At 32.2% G+C, this 19,332-nt stretch overlaps 1 protein-coding gene across 1 annotated transcript; it reads right to left on the bottom strand.

The window, feature by feature from the left end:
* Window positions 1-145: 145 nt before the first annotated feature.
* LOC133334007 (polyglutamine-repeat protein pqn-41-like) lies at window positions 146-18,067 on the bottom strand. Its single transcript, XM_061542307.1, has 5 exons — window positions 16,709-18,067; window positions 16,305-16,385; window positions 6,967-7,163; window positions 444-2,123; window positions 146-362 (listed from the first exon to the last, which is right to left on the bottom strand). Exons 1-5 carry the CDS (start codon window positions 18,065-18,067, stop codon window positions 209-211), a joined length of 3,471 nt encoding a protein of 1,156 aa, XP_061398291.1. The 3' UTR covers window positions 146-208.
* Between the last annotated feature and the right edge of the window lie 1,265 nt (window positions 18,068-19,332).

The following is a 19,332-nucleotide window of genomic DNA, read 5'->3' as shown; positions in this document are numbered from 1 at the left end:
CACCACTACTGGATGACGACGATGAGGTGGAAGAGTTCTCCGGTGTCAGTAGCTGATTGCGAGAATCTTTTTGGTGGTTTTGTTGTTTTTCCTGGGCTGTGTTTGATGTCAACGTTGCTGCTGCTGCGGAAGATGATGATGTTGCAGTTGTTGCTGTTGTTGATGATGACGATGATGATGTAATATGTTGTCCTCCCCAACCCAATTCCTAGCTTATGCGAGCCCTTTTATTCGGTGGCTTATCCTGATTTCTTATCATGAACATTATCTGGGTCATGTAGCGTAAAATATCTCGAACCTGGACCAAGGGTATATTTTCACTATAGGAACGATCATGTTCCATCAATACCTTGACCTGATGCCTGCAGAGAGAGAAAGAGAAAACAAATTAGTATATATATTCCATGGAAGAGAGAGAGAGGGGGGTATTCTCCCACACTTACCTATTTCCTTTGTACAACTCCACACCGAGAGCCTCAATCAAACGTTTACACTGATCCAATGGCACCGTGGGAAAGAAATAGTTATGGAAATCGGTTAACGTCATCAGCTGTTCCGAGTCGTTGTAGGCCTTCATATTTATACACGGCACCAGTGTACTCTCCACATAGACCTTCTGCACCTTGTACGGCTGGACATTGAGATTATTGGCAGGTATTTCCGGTATGATGTTCAAACGTTGCGAGTTGTCGGCTGCTGCCGCCGCCATTGCCGCATGCCTTTGCAAGTGGACACTGGCCGAGTTGGCGGCCGCCTGTTGCTGGGCAGCAGCCGCTGAGGAATTTGCGGATTGCCGGCCATTCTGTTGATGATGGGCTGCAGCGGCTGCTGCCAGTCTTTGTTGTTGTTGATTCTGTTGTTGTTGCTGCTGGGCTGCTGCCACTGCGGCCGCCTGCTGTTGTTGCTGCTGCTGTTGTTGTTGCTGCTGTTGCAAGTAGGCTGAGGCAGCTTGCAGAGACCTTCGAGGGGAAGATAAATCGATTACTTCCATTGGTGTGGGTGTAGTAGAAGAGGAAGAGGAGGAAGAAAGTTGTTGTGGTTGTTGGTAATTGTAATTTGTCGGTGTCAGAGATGCTGATTTCGTACGTCCGGGTGAGGGTGAATGGGCTCCACCACCCAACACAGTAGCCGCCGCCGTCGTTGTCGAACATATAACACTCTTTTGCCGATTACTATTCGGAGTAGAGGCCGAGGAAGACGACGACGATGAGGCCGAACTGGCCGACGGCGAGTGGGCACTACTACTGTGTTGGAAATGGGGTGGCAGTTGTGGCGTTATGGTAACATGTGGATTGGGCACAATTGACACCGAGGTACCCGGCAGTTGGATACCACCATTCGCTGGCGATATGGGCGGTGATATAAAAGGCACAAAGGTATTTGAGGCATTCGTTTGTATGAAGGTCGATAAGTCGGGATTGGATAAGACCTTTTGGACCACAGCCCTCATTTCATCATTCATTTTGAATTTCTTTTCGAATTCCTCTAAGGCCGCTGATGAGTTAAGAGGTACTGTAGCAGGTCCCACTCCACCACCACTGCTGGGGTGTGAAGGTGTATTACCACCACCCCCCGCCGTCGAGGAACGATTTGATTTACGCTGAGCCTCCAAGGCATTTACCGGTATTAACGGAGGAACATGGGGTTTGGTAAATTGTCCATTACTCTGTCCCGGCGTTGAAGCCGCCGCTGCCTTGGATGAAGATGATTTATTTGGATTATAATCCAACATGGTTATTAAATCGGTATCTAGCGGCAGTGAGGGTAGCGGTGGAAATGGACTTTTACTGCCCGTTGGCAAGAGACCACCGGAATTTTTAAATTGTTGCGTCAACAGCAGTCGTTGTGAGGGTGTCAATTGATTCCACAACGCTAAATTATTGTAATCTTGCACGGTGGATGGTGCCGAGGAGGCTAAATTGAAATTACTTGAGAGTAATGAAGAGACTACTTTGGCACTGGTCGATGCCGCAGTGGCGAGAGGTGATGTAGCGGGTTGTGGTGTTGGGACAATGGGGTTAAGGGAGGTGTTTATATGTCTTGGTTGTGTTGTATTATTAGTGGATGGTCTCGTTTGTTGTGTTTGTTGTTGTTGTTGCAGCAACGTTTGCTCGACACTAGACCTAGAAACATTATATACAAATTGTTTGTTGTGAGTTTTAGATTTTTGCGATTTTTGTTTAATTTTTTTTTTTATTTAATTCTTTATGAAAATTGTAGTTTTTTTTTTGCTTTGGAATAATAATTTACAAAAAGGATTTTTCAAATTTAATTGTAATTTTTTGTTCGATTCCTTTTTTTTTGTTGTTTTCTATAAGCGAATATTTTTTTTTAAATTATTAACATAACCTAAAACTGTTTTTTTTTTCTTGGCATAAACCTAGGTATTTATTTATTTTTTTACTTTTTGAATTATTATACTTTAATAGCTACATATATTTTCCTTTTAATATATTATTTTATTTATTTTTATTTATTGAAATTCATTCCTCATTAAAAATTCTATATTTTGAAAGATTTAATCCAAGCTCCTTTTCTTCTTTGTCTACTTTGAAATACAAAGTCTAAGTACCCCTTGATATACAATGTAAATACGGTGTAAATACAGTTGTAAATAAGAAATACCAGTTGCTTTGTAGCTGGAAGGGAAATGATAATTTTAAAAGCTTGTTTCTCCCTTGTGTTAGCGTTATTTATGTCTATTATTTACAGTTGTATTATTTTTTCATTGAGTTATTTCCTTATTTTTCTCTATGCTTTAAATAACCCACTACACACAATATCACAAGACACCAAAGGGCGGCAATGTAAAAACGCTTTTATAACAAGTAAAATGACAATTATTTTTGGGACTATTGAAAGCTATCACAAATTTTTCTATTATTAAAGGGAAGATAAAAAATAATAGTTGTAATTTATCCAATATCTATTGTTGCTTTATTGCATTTTTTATTTTTCCTTCTTCGCTTGCAGCGCTCTAAAGAGTTCAGTCATTTTGCTATGTAATGTAAAGGCGGCGTTGGTGTAAATACGCTTCAGCGACAAATTAAGAAGCAGCTGTTATGTTTAAGGGGAGCACTTTGAGCTTTATCAAGAGAGTATTATGCAGTGGTAATTGCAGCTTCTCATTTACTAACTTCTCTTCCCTCTCTCTTTTCCATCTTTCCCTTTATCTTGTGTCATTGCATTCCAATATGTTTTCATTCTAAATCATAGCTCTGTGTAACACAAGAGAGTTCAATGTCAGCGTTGGCATATAATGTAAAGCCGTCACTTTAAGAACGCTTTCAAACACAAGGAAGACGCCGTCACTGTAAGAATACCTTGAACACAAGGGAAGCACCGCCACGTGAAGAACGCCTTGAACACTAGTAGGGGAGATAACAAATCAAAAAATAGAGGAAATGGTTACATATGTGAAAATTATCTTGTTGCCTCCCCTCCTTTCTTCTTATAATTTGTTATTTTCCTAACATTCTTAATGATCGTTCTCAGTGTAACACAAGAGAGTTCAATGCCAGCTTTGGTGCACAAGGCAAAGTCGTTGATGTAAAAACGCCTTGAACACAAGCAAGAGAGACAGTTGTGACAGTTTAATTTGGCGCAAATAGGAAAACAAGGAGTAAGGGTGAGCAAATGTACTGAGAAATGCCTATAAATGGAAAAATATTGCTTATTATCTTCCCTCTCCTTTCTTCTTCCCCTTTTCACTTGTCATCATTGCCTTAAAATAGTTCCGTTCCAGAAACTAAAAGAATCTACTCATTTTACATGTTTTGCAACTTTTTACTCGAAAACCGTTCCTCAACCCACAAAACTGGTAAAACATTGAATCAAATTTAAGAGAGCACAAAACAAAATGGCGTTCTCTTTGTAAACTTTTTACTCGAGAAATTTGGCCGAGTAAAAATGGTAAACAGGAATGCCTACTTCTGATTGGCTGTTATGTTCATTTTGAAGTATTGCCATCTAATTTTGGCATATTTACTAGATTTGCGTTCCCGAACTTTTCAAATTATTTTGTACTCTGAGAGAAATTTTAAAATGTTTCCCTTTTACTAGATTTACTATTAAAAAAGTACTGGAACAGACCAAATATGGTTGCAATAAATTCTTAACTATCGTTCTCTTTGTAACACAAGAGAGTTCAATGCCAGCTTTGGTGTGCAAGGCAAAGCCGTCAGTGTAAAAACGCCTTGGACATAAGTAAAAGAAACAGCTGTGACAGTTCGTTTTGGCGCTATTAGTAATTAATCAGGGTAAAAGTGGAAAAAACCACTTGGAAATGGCTACAAATGGAAAAAATGTGGCTGTAGGAGACTCCACTGCCAATGCAGAGTATATTTTGACAAAAGCGACATGTTTTTATGGATAATCAAACGATTACTTAATCACATTATTTCCCAGGTGAACACAGGGAAGAAAGTGTTGACAATTTGTTGGCGCAATCTGGAAAATGGTTACTAATGGGTAAACTGTAGCTATGGGAGGACTCAACACCCATTAAAAAGTATATTTTACAAAAACATTACGAAGCTGTATGAATAATAAAAGTAATAGTTTGATGTATTTCCAGGTGAAGAGAAGAAGACTTGTAAAGCCAATGTATGCCAAAGGGGAAATGTGTGCTCCGTAAGGAATTAAGAGGTCCCCAGAGACTTCTCTACTGCCTTACCAAGAAGTGCACAAAGAGTATGGGAAAATGGAAAAGTAGTTGTTTAGAAGTAAGTTGAGGATATTTAGAGGGCTAGAAATTGTCTTTAAGCGAATGGATGAAACCGAAAAGCCCATTCCAAGAGTTTATACACATAGGTAATGTAAATTAATATGACAACAAGATGTTTTTACATTCATTTATTATTTCTATATTAGACATATTATTGATACTTCGAACCATATTGGAAGGCAGATAATTTTGAAACATAAATTTAATCGTCCAAAGGATAACACACTTTCCATATGTTGGAAAATATGTGAATAATAAAAAGATATTCAATTCGATTACTTCTATAGGCAATATAAAGTAATATGGAAGCATTTAGAACAATCAAGTTGTATTTGAATATATTTCTGATATCCCTATTAGACGATATCGGCTATTTTTCCTATTCTTTGGACTTTTCAGGCTATATTTCCCAAAAAAGAAAAGTTAACCAAGTATTTATAATGTGATACCCATATCAATTACATCTAAATAATTTTTTTATATTTTTTATAGGGAACAGCGAGGTGTAAAATGAAAGCTTTTAAAAAATGTTTGTGAAATGAAATGTTCCTGTTCCTTCATAAACTTCATACGGATTGCTGTAAACTTCTAACTTTGGGCCATAGTTCAACATTGTTAGAGGTTAGTAATGGTCACCGTCTTTATTATATAGTAAAATCATCCCTATAAACACCACTTAAATATTATATATATTTACATTTAGGGGCGGAAATTTGGAACCTAACCCATAATTTTTTTTTTGTTAAATAATTTTTAAAAAATATTCGCTTTATATAGTATTGATTTTTTTTAATATTTAAAATTGATTATTTTATGAAGTATTTTACTGTTTGTACACGCATTATATATAATGTATCTAGGAATTGGTATTTGGCGTTAAGAAAAAAATAGTATTTGCATCATTATTTAAACCTAAGAGTTTATTTTTTGAGACACATTTTGTAGTTGTTGTTTTGCAGTTGTATGATTTGGTAATTGTTTCTTGGTTTGGTTTTGACAACAAGTCAAATAGTAATACGTTTTTGCAACAAAAACAAAATGAGAAAAAATAGTTTGTTTTATTTTTCAAAATACAGAAGACAAAAAAATAAAGCAAGGAAGAAAAATTGTGATTATGTTTTTCAAATGTTGTAGTTTCTTTTTTTGTTTTGTATATTTTTTAGATTTCTAAATGTTTTTAAGTGAAACAAATTTGCTAACTACACAAAATTATTTTAAGTATTGACTTTATATATTGCAAAATTTGGCATGCATTTTATGCAATAACAAAACATATATATACGGTTAAGTCGTAGTAACACGCATTAATTATTAAAAAATAAATTTGAAAAAAAATTGCTCAAAAGTAGATTTTAAAATTTTTAAGCACTATTTTGCATTATTTAAAAAATAAATATTTTTATTATTTATAAAACAACTTTACATAATATTAGTTATTATTATCGGGTTCTAATTGAATTTAAAATAAACCGTATTCGAATCTATAAAATCATAATAAACTACGCCTAGTATTAAAAAATAAAATAAAAACTATTAAAAAAATATTTAAGTACCAAAGATTGTCAATTTTTATTTTCTATTAATTAAATATTAATTGTAAATAACGCCTAAAAAATGCACGCCTCCTACATAAATATTCCAAGGACAGCCCAAAAGTAGGCAACATTTTTTGTTAAATGACTAATATAGTATTTTTTCCAAATTTCAACTACAACAATGCGAAAAACATGTTATTTAATTTATTGTTAATTAATTTACAAAAAAAAAAAAAAATTTTTTTTTTTTTTTTTTTTTTTGAAAAAAAAAAATTTTTTTCAAAAAAATAAATAAAATTGAATTTAGAGAATTCAAATTAAATGCGTGCACAACAACATAATTTAGATAAAAAAATTATATAAAAAAATATTAGATTTTTTTTTTTGGTGCAAAAGAAAAAAAGCACCAAAAAAAGTATTCAGTTTTAGTTTTGTAATTAAAAGGAATTTATTGAATTTAGGTGGGGGATAAAAACAATACCAAAAACCAATTTGTTTTTCTTTTTTTTCTAATATTTTCAAAAGCTAAAATATTAGCTTATAAAAGATTCCAATTTCTTCAATTTTTGTTATTAAAAAGGAATTACAACTAAATTTGAAAAACACAATTATATAGAAAAAATAATAATAATAGAAAATAACTAAAATGTTTTTTTTTTTTTTTTTTTTATTTAAAAAATATACAGGTTTGGTTTGTCTACTTACATATGATTGGCATTTTGACCGCCCGCTGAACGCACCAATGGTGGTGGTGCATTGCCTTGGCCACCATGTGAATTAACCGGTTGCATTGAAATTGCTGCATTATTATATGCCCCATAGGCTTGGCGATTGTTTAGCAGTATATTATCCATGGGATTGCGATATTGATTGCGGGAATTTGCGGCATGTGTTTGTTGGGCCTAGAAGGAGAACGAAAAATTAAAATCATACATTAATGTCAAAATAAACTACATAAACTAATAAATTTACGCATAAGATAAATATTTAAAAAACGTGCAAAAATTAAAAAGATAATCCTTTATATTTAAAACATGGAAAATATGACACCTAAAAGTAGGCAACTATTTTTTTCTCCAACACCTAAAGCACATGGGGAAATATGAAACATGTAAGTAGAACAAAATTTAATTGTGCGAATTTCAATAACAAACATTCAATTTTCAGATTCGCTTTGTTCAGTGACCTATACTAAAATTCGCTGCAGAAGATGTTCTTCATTGACAGCAACCTTCTAAAACTGTGTATACTTCGAAATTTTGGACCAAATGGAAAGGTCTACGAAAATGACCAAAAACGCAGTTTATATACCAATTAAAATTAAAATGCCCAATTTTTGGGGCTATTTTTTATACTTAGCGACTCATTATGTTCAGTGACCCCTAGTGGAATTTGCCGGACAATATATTCCCTATTGAGACCAACTTCCCAAAGTGAAGGATTCTTGGAGGTTTTGGGACAATTGGAAAGTTATATTAAAATGACCATAACCTAATTTATGTACCAATTTAAAAGGTAAATTATTAATAACAAATATTTAATTTTCAGATTCGCTTTGTTCTGTGACCTATACTAAAATTCAGACCAACTTCCTAAAATGAAGGATTGTGGGAGATTTTGGACCAAATGGAAATGTATATGAAATTCAACAAACATAACTTTATGTACTAATTTAAATGCCCCTTTTTTTGAGTTGTGTGTTACACCTAGAGACTTCTGTTGTTCGGTGACCCATGGTGAAATTTGTCGAAGAATATCTTTCCCATTGAAACCAACTTCCTAAAATGAAGGATTGTGGCAGATTTTGGACCAAGTGGAAATGTATATGAAATTCAACAAACATAATTTTATATACTAATTTAAATGCCCCAATTTTTGAGTTGTGTGTTATATCTAGAGACTTCAGTTATTCGGTGACACAGTGAAATTTGCCGGAGAATATATTCCCCATTGGGACAAACTTCCTAAAATGAAGAATAGTTGGAGATTTTGGACCAATTGGAAAGTTATACAAAATTGACCATAACCTAATTAATATACCAATTTAAATTACCAATTTTTCGTGTTTTATGTTATACTTAGACACATCCTTTGTTCAGTGACCCATAGTGGAATTTGCTGAAGAATATTTTACCCATTGAGACCAACATCTAAAATGAAGAATATTTGGGGATTTTGGTCCAATAGGAAATACATATGAAGTTGACCATAACCTAATTAATATACCAATTTAAATACCTAATTTTTGGAGATGTGTACTATATCTATAGACTTCTATTGTTCAGTGACCCATTGTGAAATTTACCGGAGAATATATTCCCCATTGAGACCAACATCGTAAAATGAAGGATTGTGGGAGAAAGTTCTATTAAATTGAACATAACCTATTTTATATACGAATTAAAATAACCCATTTTCGACTTTTGTTGTTCGGTGACCCCTAGTGAAATACACGGGAGAACATTTTTCTCTATTGTTTCAAACTTCTAAAATGTAGGATTATGGGAGAATTTGGACCAATTGGAATGTTATACAAAATTGGCCATAACCTAATTTATATACCAACTTAAATGCTAAATTTTTGGAGATGTGTACAATATTTAAAGACTTCTGTTGTTCAGTGACCCCCTGTGAAATTTGTCGGAGAATATTTTTCACATTGACACCAAACTTCTAAAATCGAGGATTGTTGGAGATTTTGGATCAATTCGCAAAGTATGTGAATTCGACCAAAAATTATTTATATAACAATTGAAGTGCCCAATTTTTGGAAATGTGTACAATTTTAGAGACTTCTGTTGTCCGGTGACCCACAGTGAAATTTACGGCAGAACATTTTTCTCTTTGGTTCCAACCTTCTAAAATGCAGGATCGTTGGAGGTATTGGGTCGAATCGGAAAGTATGTGCATTTGACCATAACCTAATTTATATACCAATTAAAATGCCCTATTTTTAGAGATTTGTGTAATATTTAGAGACTTCTTTTGTTCGGTGACCCATAGTGAAATTTTGGTGACCCATAGTGAAATTTGAAATTCGACATAAAATATTAAAGTAATTTTGAACCAAACATAACCTCAATGTTATTAAGAAAAAAAATTATGTTATATATCGCATTATTTTAATATATTATGAAAAGGGAATTAGGAAAATATTGAAATAATTGAATATTTTACATATTCAAAAAGATTGAATTGAAATCTCAACATAACCTCAAATTAATACAACAACAAAAAAGTGAAATTTTTACAAATATTTCAACAAAATCGATTTGTGACCACTATGATAATGAAAAGTAGTGTAAAATTCAAGGATTTAAAAAAATCAATACACATAACCTCAAAAAAAATTTTTTTGCACCCTAACCTCAAAATTTTCAAAATGTTTCTCTTGCCCAAATTTTGTGTAAATTAAAACATAAATAATCTTTTTTTTATATATAAAATAACGCTCAATTTTATTAAGCATAAGGGTGGTGGGTGGAAAATGTTCAGTACTAAAAAATCGTATATATAGTTTTAAAATTTGTTACTTAATTATTTAAAATTTAAAAAAAAATTAAATAAATTATAAACATTGTTAAAATAATTATTGATTAAATTTTTTTATAAATAATTTTATTATTAAAATCTTAGTTTTTTATTTATTAAAAAAAATCGTTCCAAATGCTGTTTGAAAAATTAATCATGGTGAGGAGGAACTTGTCAAGGTTAAAAAATTCTTATAAAAATCCTTATAATAACTTATAATTATTAATATTTATGGCATAATTTTGTTTAACAAAATGTCCAGCATTTTTATTTTTTTTTTTTTCAATTTAAATAAAAAAGACTAAAATTGAACAACATTTTTTTTTAATAAAAAAAACTAAAATAGAACATAATATTTTTTTATATATAAAAATAGAGTTTTTAGTAATTAGTATTCGATTTTGTTTGTTTTTATATTTATTGGAAATAAATTTAAATTTTTTACAATGAAAAATTTGAGAGTCCATACAGAGAGGGAGAGAGAAATTGATCACAATACAAACGACATTTACAATTTACTTATGAGATCTAAAAAAATGTTTGAAAAGCTTGTTATTAAAAAAATATTCATTAGTAACTAACAAAAATTTTGAAATTTTAATATTAAAAAAAAAAATTAGGCGGCTAAAATTAGGCACCATTTTTATTTTTTAAGTTATTTTATATACCAATGCCCAATTTTTGGAGATTTGTACTATACATTGAGACTTCTGTTGTTCGGTGACCCCTAGTGAAATTTACCAGAGAACATTTTTATCTTTTGTTCCAAACTTCTAAAATCAAGTATTGTTGGAGATTTTGGTCCAATTGGAATGTCATATAAAATTGACCATAACCTAATTTATATACCAATTAAAATTACCATTTTTTGGAGTTGTGTATAATATTTAGAGACTTCTGTTGTTCGGTGACCCATAGTGAAATTTGCCGGAGAACATTTTTCTCTTTTGTTCCAAACTTCTAAAATGAAGGATTGTGGGAGAATTTGGTCCAATTGAAAGCTATACAAAAAATGACCATAACCTAATTTATATACCAATTAAAATAACCCATTTTCGAGACGTGTATAATTTTTAGAGACTTATGTTGTTCGGTGACCCATAGTGAAATTTGCCAGAGAATATTTTTCTCTTTTGTTCAAAACTTCTAAAATGAAGGATTGTGGGAGAATTTGGTCCAATTGGAAAGCTATACAAAAAATGACCATAACCTAATTTATGTACCAATTGAAATGCCCAATTTTTGGAGATGTGTACTATACCTAGAGACTTCTGTTATTCGATAACCCCTAGTGAAATTCACGGTAGAACATTTTTCTCTTTGACTCAAAGCTTCTAAAATCGAGGTTTTTGGGAGAACTTGGAACAATTAAAAAGTCATATCAAATTGACCATAACCTAATTTATGTACCAATTTAAGTTACCAATTTTTGGAGATGTGTACTATACCTGGAGACTTCTGTTGTTCGGTGACCCCTAATGAAATTCACCGGAGAACATTTTTCTCTTTGCGTTAAAGCTTCTAAAATTAAGGATTTGGGAGATTTTGGTCCCATTGGAAAACTATATAAAATTTACCATAACCTAATTTATGTAATAAATTCAATTTTTAATTGCCCTATTTTTCGAGTTGTGTATTATACATAGACACATCCTTTGTTCGGAGACTCATAGTGGAATTTGCCGGAGAATATTTTACCCATTGAGACCAACATTCTAAAATGAAGAATATTTGGAGATTTTGGACAAATTGGAAAGTTATACAAAATTGACCATAATCTAATTTATGTATCAATTTAAATGCCCAATTTTTGGAGATGTGTACTATGCCTAGAGACTTCTGTTGTTCGGTGACCCCTAGTGAAATTCACGGGAGAACATTTTTCTCTTTGCCTGCCAACTTATAAAATGAAGGATTGTTGGAGATTTTGATCCAATTGGAAAATTATACAAAATTCACCATAACCTATTTTATATACCAATTAAAATAACCCATTTTTCGGAGATATGTACTATACCTAGCGACTTCTGTTGTTCGGTGACCCCTAGTGAAATTTACGAGAGAACTTTTTTCTCTTTTTTCTCAAAGCTTCTAAAATTAAGGATTGTTGGAGATTTTGGTCAAATTGGAAAGCTATACGAAATTGACCATAACCTAATTAATCGACCAATTTAAATGTCCAAATTTTGGAGGGGTGCATAATATTTAGAGACTTCTTTTGTTTGGAGACCCCCTGTGAAATTTGCCGGAGAATATTTTTCACATTGACACCAAACTTCTAAAATCGAGAATTGTTGGAGATATTTGGGTCAATTAGAAAAGTATGTGAAATCGACCAAAAAATGTCTTTAATTTTTAGGGCAAATTTAATTTTATATGACAGCCTAAAAGTAGGCACCATTTTTTTTTTTTTTTGTTTTTTTTTTTTTTTTTGTCAAGCTACTAATGAATATTTTTTGTTTTTGTTTTAATAAAAAATTTAAAACTTAAAACTAATCCCATGAGTATTTTTTCTTTGTCTATTGTGAAAGCCTTGCCTTGCTTTGTTTTTTCATTGTAAATATAATTTCCTGGAAATTTGGTTTGAAGTTTTGTTTTTCGTCCTGAGTTTTTATTTTTTGAGGTCCTGAGTAGAGGTGAGAGCATTTGTTGTTGTTGGTCCATACAACAAAATTGTCCTTTGTGAGATTTGTTTACTTGTGTGTGTGTGTGCCAGGTGTTTAACGTTTTTGTCGCGAACGTTTACTGGCGGCTGCTGCTGCCGCCGCCGTTGCTGCAGCCATAGCAGCAGCTGCTGCCGTTGCATTGACCGATTTACTTCCTGCTCGTTGTTGTTGCCTATTATTATAGCCATTTAGTGGATTCATAATATGATTGGTGGTGTTGTTGTTGCTTTGTTGTTGTTGTCTTGAATTGGCATAGGCTTGATGTAAATACATCTAGATGAAGGTGGAGGAGGGCAAATATTATTTACAATCGTATGTTTTTTTTTCGTTTAATTTAAAAATGAATTTAAAAAATAATAACGAAAACAAAATCCAAATTACTACACAAATAAAAATTACATACATACATACAGGCACACAGTATTCAATTACTTTTACTTAATATTTAAACATATAAATTTTTACTAATTATAAATACATTATTTTTGTACAGAAAAAATATTTAAAAAAATATTTTTTTTACTAAAATTATTTGGAAATATTTTTTAAATAATTTTTTTTCTATTTTTTTTTAATTTTTTTTATATTTTTTTATGTTCCCCATTTATCTTATGCTTGTATTGAGAGGCAGAGAGAGAGCGCAAAAGAAAAACCAGTTTTTTTTTCCTTCCACTTTGTTACAAATTTTCTTTGAAGTTATTAGAAGAAAACGAAGACGATGAAAAAGGAGAAAAAAAAAACAAACAAAAAAAAAAAAAAAACAATTGTTGCCATTGGCACAACGCAACAATTGTAAAGAGAAGGCTTCTTTTTGCACGAACAAGAAAAATACGGAGACAACAAGAAAATGACGAAAAAACAGAACAACATCAGAGAAAGGCGAGATACACAAGCCGCCATAAGTAGGCCAACTTCTTTTTTCTTTTTCTTTTTTTTTTTTGATTTTGATTTTAGACATTGTGTCGTGCTGACGAAACAGCACTTATTTACGATTTGAAAATCAGATAGAGTGGAAAATAAGAAAAACAAATATGGAGAAGAGGTAAAAAAGTAGCTAATTTTTGCAGTAAAAAATTACAAAAATATATTAAATTAAAAATTAAAAAAAAATCCTAAAAATAGGCAGCATTTTTTTAGGTTAGGTTCAAAAAATTTGAATTTAAAAAAAAACTGTAGTTTCAAAGAGGACATAATCTCCAGCAGAATAAGAAATCTCTTTAAAAATGTCTAATGTTGGAAAAATCAAATATTTTTTGATTTTGAAAAAATGAGGATAGGTTGAAAAAAAAATTAAAATCTAAAAAAATTGAGTTTCAAAGCAAATGCAAGCCTCGGAGAAATTTTAAATCTCGCAAGAAAAGATTTCACACGAATGATGTGGAGCCCCAAACATTAAAAGAGGTTAGGTTCAAAAAATGAAAATCAAAAAATTAAAATCTCCAGCGTTATTAGAAATCTCTTTAAAAAACAGGTCTAATGTTGAAAAAAAAACTATTTTTTATTTTTGAATTTAAAGTTAAAACATGTGAGGTTAGGTTAAAAAAATAAATAAAATCTAAAAAAATGTAGTTTCAAAGCAAATATAAGCCTCGACGATATTTTAAATTTCGTAAGAAAGGGTTTCACACGAATGATGTAGAGCCAAACAGCATGTATTTTTCTTTAATTATTCGAAAAAATTTTGAGGTTACGTTTAAAAAATTAAAAACTAAAAAAATGAGTTTCGAAGCAAATTTAAGACTCGGCGAAATTAGAAATCTCGTAAGAAAATGTTTGAATGATGTAAATATCAAGTATTTTTTTTAATTTTTCGAAAAAAACGTGAGGTTATGTTGCTTTATTTATTTATTTTTATTTATTTATCTATTTTTTAATTCCCTTAATAATTAATAACTACGTTGAAAATATGAAATGTCTTATCAATACTAAATCATAGAAATTGGTTACAACACCAAAATGTGGACTTTGATTAAAATTGAAATTTGAGGTTATGTTAACCAAAAAATCAAAATTCTGACTTGGATGAACTTTTTATGCATTAAACACATAGGTTCATCGTTAAGAAGCCTAAAAATACAAGGAAGTGGGGTAATAACATTTTTTGAAAATGTGAGGTTATGTTGAATATATCAAATTAGTTGAAATTTGAAAAATAACCCTTAATATTTATAATTGCGTTCAATATGATAGAAAATATCATTCACAATGCATTAAAAAGTGGTCTGACGCTTAAAATTATGTTATAAATGATTTCATAAATTTGAGGTTATGTTGAACAAAATTAAAAATTCAGAGTGGAAGGACTTTTTATGCATTAAACAAGTTGCTTTATAGTTTAGAATACTAAAATACATGATATTTTACCATCAAGATTTCAAGAAAGTGAGATATTAATTCTTTTTGAAAAATGTGAGGTTATGTTGAATATTTCAAATTAGTTGGAATTTGAAAATAACCTTTAATAATAATAATATGTAGCATCATTCAAAATACATTAAAATGAGATCTGTCTCTTAAAATTATCTAATAAATGATTTTATAAATTTTGAGGTTATGCTGATCAAAATCAAAAATCTGACTGGATGGACTTTTTTATGCATTAAACATGTAGTAAACATATTAAAAGACATGATATTTTACCATCCAGAGACCTTAAAAGTGAGATATTAAAATTTTCGAAAAAAGTGAGGTTATGTTGAATAGTAAAATTTGCAGAATAACCCAAAAAATTATTAATAATTGTGTTCAAAAGTAATGGGAGGTCATATTAACATAAAATGTACGAGATTTGCTAAATTTTTGCGAATTAATTTCTTGGAAATTGAATCGAATTCGTTCAATACGAATTTCCGTTCGATAAAATTTAACATAAGCTCAATGTTTTTGTTCATTTCTGACCCATTTGGGATTTATTTATATCGAAACTTAAATCCGCACTTTGATCAGTAATTTTTCATGAAATAATTTCTTGGGAACTGAAACAAATTTGAGAGATTTTGAAATACTAAAGCCTCAAAAAGGCCAAGTATCGCCAAGTATGGGCTCAATTTGTTGTTGATTTCTGACCCCCATTTGGGATTTATTTATATCGAAACCTAAATCCGTACTTTGATTGGCAATTTTTTGCAAATTATTTTCTTGGTAATTGAATAGAATTCTTAGGATATTGAAAAATGTAAGTCTCAATAAAGGCCGAGTATCGCCTCAATAAGAATTTCCCTACGATAAAATTGAACATGGGCTCAATTTTTGTTCATTTCAGACCCATTTGGGATTTATTTATATCGAAACCTAAATCCGTACGAATTAATATCTTGGAAATGTAATCAAATTCTTTGGATTTTGAAAAATTTAAGTCTCAAAAAGGTCAATAGGAATTTCCGTTCGATAAAATTGAACATGGGCTCAATTTTTTGTCCACTTCTGACCCATTGGTATTTTATTTTATCGTTAGGTAGGAAAGGTCAAGGGTCCCTTGTTCATATATTTTCTTTTTCCTTTTCCCCTCTCACTGTATGTTATCTATGAAAATTGTAAACAAAAGTGTATAATTTTTAATTAAAATATGAAAAATACATAACCTCAAAAATATGCCACTTTCTAACCTCAAAATTCAAATGAGCGACCCTTCAACTTTTCAGCAAAGCCAAAAATTGGATTTCAACAATTCACATAAGAATTCTACAAATTTTTACAACATCTTCAACCCAAAAATATGGATTGGAACGGGGCCTCTCTCAGATTCTACACCTTATAAATATTTTTTTAAAAATATTACTAAAATTTTTGTTTATATATACATAATAAATATGTACATAAAATTGTAATTGTTTTAGCACAACTCACCTGTGATGCTAACATTTGAGCATGTATTAAAGGTAGACTGTTTTGTTGCTGTTGTGACATCCAAGGACTATTTGCTAAAGCCTTTATTTTTTCAAAATTAATAGCGATTTTTTCGATATTTTTGTAACCGTTTGGAAGAAAGGACGACAGACAGACAATATAATCAATCAATCGAGCAATGTGAACGCGAACATTTTGAACGGAAATCAAATGAAAAGAAAAAGAAAAAAAGGTGTTCATTTAGTTAAGAGTTTTGGTGAGGGGGAATTACTAGATATAGAGCAGCAACAAGCTGGCATCCTAGGTAGGCCCAGCTGTTGTCGTGATGGTGATGATTTTTTTTTTTTTTTTTTGTGTAGAAAAAAAATAGTAAAGGAAAAAAATGAGAAAAAAAAAATAAGCACCTGTACTGTGGCTTGTGCCGCTAATGCATTCGAATGCATACGTTGGGCAGCAGCAGCTGCAGCAGCATTCGGCTGTTGTTGCAAAATATTTTGAGCACTATAGGCGGCTGCAGCTGCATTGGCAGCTGTCCCCCTCTTCATAACCTGTTGATGATGGGCCGCCGCCGCTGCTGCAGCTGAGGAATGTTGCTGTTGCTTTTGTTGCAATGTGGGTTGACTCAATACCTTTGGTGGTGGCTGTGATGGTTGCCTTGTCCAATTCACCGAATTATTTGCATTCGATCTATTACCAATCAACAGATTTGAATCCACAACTTTACTTGGCCAATAATCCTCAAATTCTGTGCCATTGGGAAAGTAGCTTTTGATATCCGTCAAACTAATAACTGCCACATTTTCACTGGAAAACAATTCATTGCGTATACCCTGGACCTTGCAACAGAATTTCAAATAGGCCAAATCCCAACCGGATAGTAGATCCGCTTTTTGTCTTAGATTTTCTGTTTCACCTTCAAAATAGAACAACGGCACCACCTGTTCACCATTTCGTACAGTATAGGGAACCACTGACTCTTTGTTGATGCGTATAAAACCACATTTTTCGGAGGGTGATTTACTACCCGATATCAGTTTACGATAGCAAATATCCAAAAATTGATAGAATTTTGTGGCATCGGAGAGCCGCACCACCAAATCCTTTTGCGTGAACATATCACGACCAAATTCACCATCACAATGTTTGTGATTGATTTCAATGAAAAGGCGGGCCTCCGCCTCGGTAATATAATAGGAACGTACACATGTGCAACTGGAATAGATGTCGGGATGTAGACAATTCAAATATTTGCCCAATAGCTTCAATTCGATCATACGCACGGAACAGTATTTTTCCGATTGCCGATAGATGTAGGGTATGAATGTCTTGCCAAAAGTGGTCCAACCGAAATGGCCCTTTTGTGATTCCTCATCACAGGGGGCCTTTTTGTTGTCATCTGTGCTGGAGGAACGACCATTTGTTGCTGCGGCCGCCGCTCCGGATGTTGTTGTACCATTGGCGGGTTTTTGTTGGCGATTTAAGTAGTTGAGGATATTGGTTTGACCATTGGCATTGACAGGTGGTTGCATTTGGCCATTGACCATGGCTTGTCGTGAGGCCAATTGGGCGGCCTGCTGCTGTTGCTTGGCCAGCGCATCCTTTTGGGCCTCTTTCATTTTGGCCGCCAATTCTTGTATTTCGGCATCATCGGCACGTTCCTGTTTGACCGGTGCCGACCATGTTGAGCCCAAACCGGTACCATGTATGGGTAATGGTTGGCCATTGGCACCCACAACATGGATAATTTCAATGTCGGCTGACATGGTGGTGATGTGGAGGAGGAGGAGGTTGATGTGGTATGATGATGATAAATATTTTTGTTGTTGTTCCAAATCTTGCTGCTGGCGATGGAGGTTGATGTAATTTTCACTATTTTTTGTTGTTTTCTTTATTTATTTCCATTAAAAACACATTTCGCTAGGCATATTGCATTTAATTGCCTTGGTTTTATTTAATTCCAGTTAATTTGCTGGCAAATTTACTTATTAAATTCCTTTTTTTCTTCTATTTCTATTATTTTTTGTAATTGATTGTTGTTATGCTTTGATTTGCTTTGAATGACATATAACTTTCATATGTTGTTAACTGAGTAGCTTGCTCTCTTTCTCTCTTTGGCATGCTCATGGCAGGCACAATACACTTTGTTGATGTCACACAACACTCTCATGTATAGTTGAGCTCTTCACCAACAACAACAATAAATAAAACAAAAACACACACACAATTCAAGTAACCAGTAATTGCATTCTTTTTGTTGTTGTTGTTGTTGTTATTTTCGACGTTTGCCGTTGTTTTTGTTGTTATATGCTGATGCTTCTTCTTCTTTTACTTTTGTATGGCAAATACACAATTCACACACACAAAAACACATGTACACACAATCCAATAGCCAGCAGGCTTTGTGTAGTGACTGCGTTGCTTACACACAATGTAGAAGCCTCGTTTTTTCACAGCCAGGGCTGCGTTGGATTTTTAATGGCTTTTGGTTGATTTTTAATTTGTTAATGAAATATACAACTTTTGTTGTTGTATTTTAAAATATTTCATGAAATTATATTTTTTTTAATTATTTATTTAAATATTTTAATTCATTTCATGTATTTTTCTCTGCTTTTTAAATTCATTCACAACACTTTTCTTGTTTGTTCTAATTAATATTTCACGACGCGTTTTGTTTTTTCTTGTTTTAATTAATATGTAGTATATTTTTATTTTTTTTTTTTCTTATTAGCTGTTGATTTTGTTGTTGTTTACGCTCTTTGCTTTTTTTGTTAACAGCAAAGCATTAATTATTATATGTATTTTGAACGACGACGAGCGCATTCGGTCTGTGCTGTGGAGGGGGTCGGTGTCACACACAGAAAAAAAATAAATAAAGCGAGAGACTATTTGATTGAGCACGGCGGTACCAACGACGTACACATTTACCGTTCAATAGTCAGTATACGAGTGTGATCGTTGTTTCTGCTGAAAATTCATACAAGCCCAAAAACATGCAACCAAAACGAACAGAGGAAGCAGCAGCAGG

This window comes from Musca vetustissima, unplaced genomic scaffold (genome assembly GCF_032173495.1).
Source record: "Musca vetustissima isolate MV318-11 ecotype Yass unplaced genomic scaffold, APGP_CSIRO_Mvet_v1 utg2072, whole genome shotgun sequence".
NCBI lineage: Eukaryota > Metazoa > Arthropoda > Insecta > Diptera > Muscidae > Musca > Musca vetustissima.
The sequence above is the reverse complement of the archived record's forward strand: the minus strand, read 5'-3'. Positions and strand labels throughout refer to the sequence as shown.

Excerpts from the sequence above, each read along its gene's own strand:
- LOC133334007 (XM_061542307.1), bottom strand. The coding sequence starts at position 18,067 with ATGTCAGCCGACATTGAAATTATCCATGTTGTGGGTGCCAATGGCCAA. Across the intron at positions 7,164-16,304 it reads CTCAAATGTTAGCATCACAG|GCCCAACAAACACATGCCGC; the intron begins GTGAGTTGTGCT and ends TTCTCCTTCTAG. Across the intron at positions 363-443 it reads GAGTTGTACAAAGGAAATAG|GCATCAGGTCAAGGTATTGA; the intron begins GTAAGTGTGGGA and ends CTCTCTCTGCAG.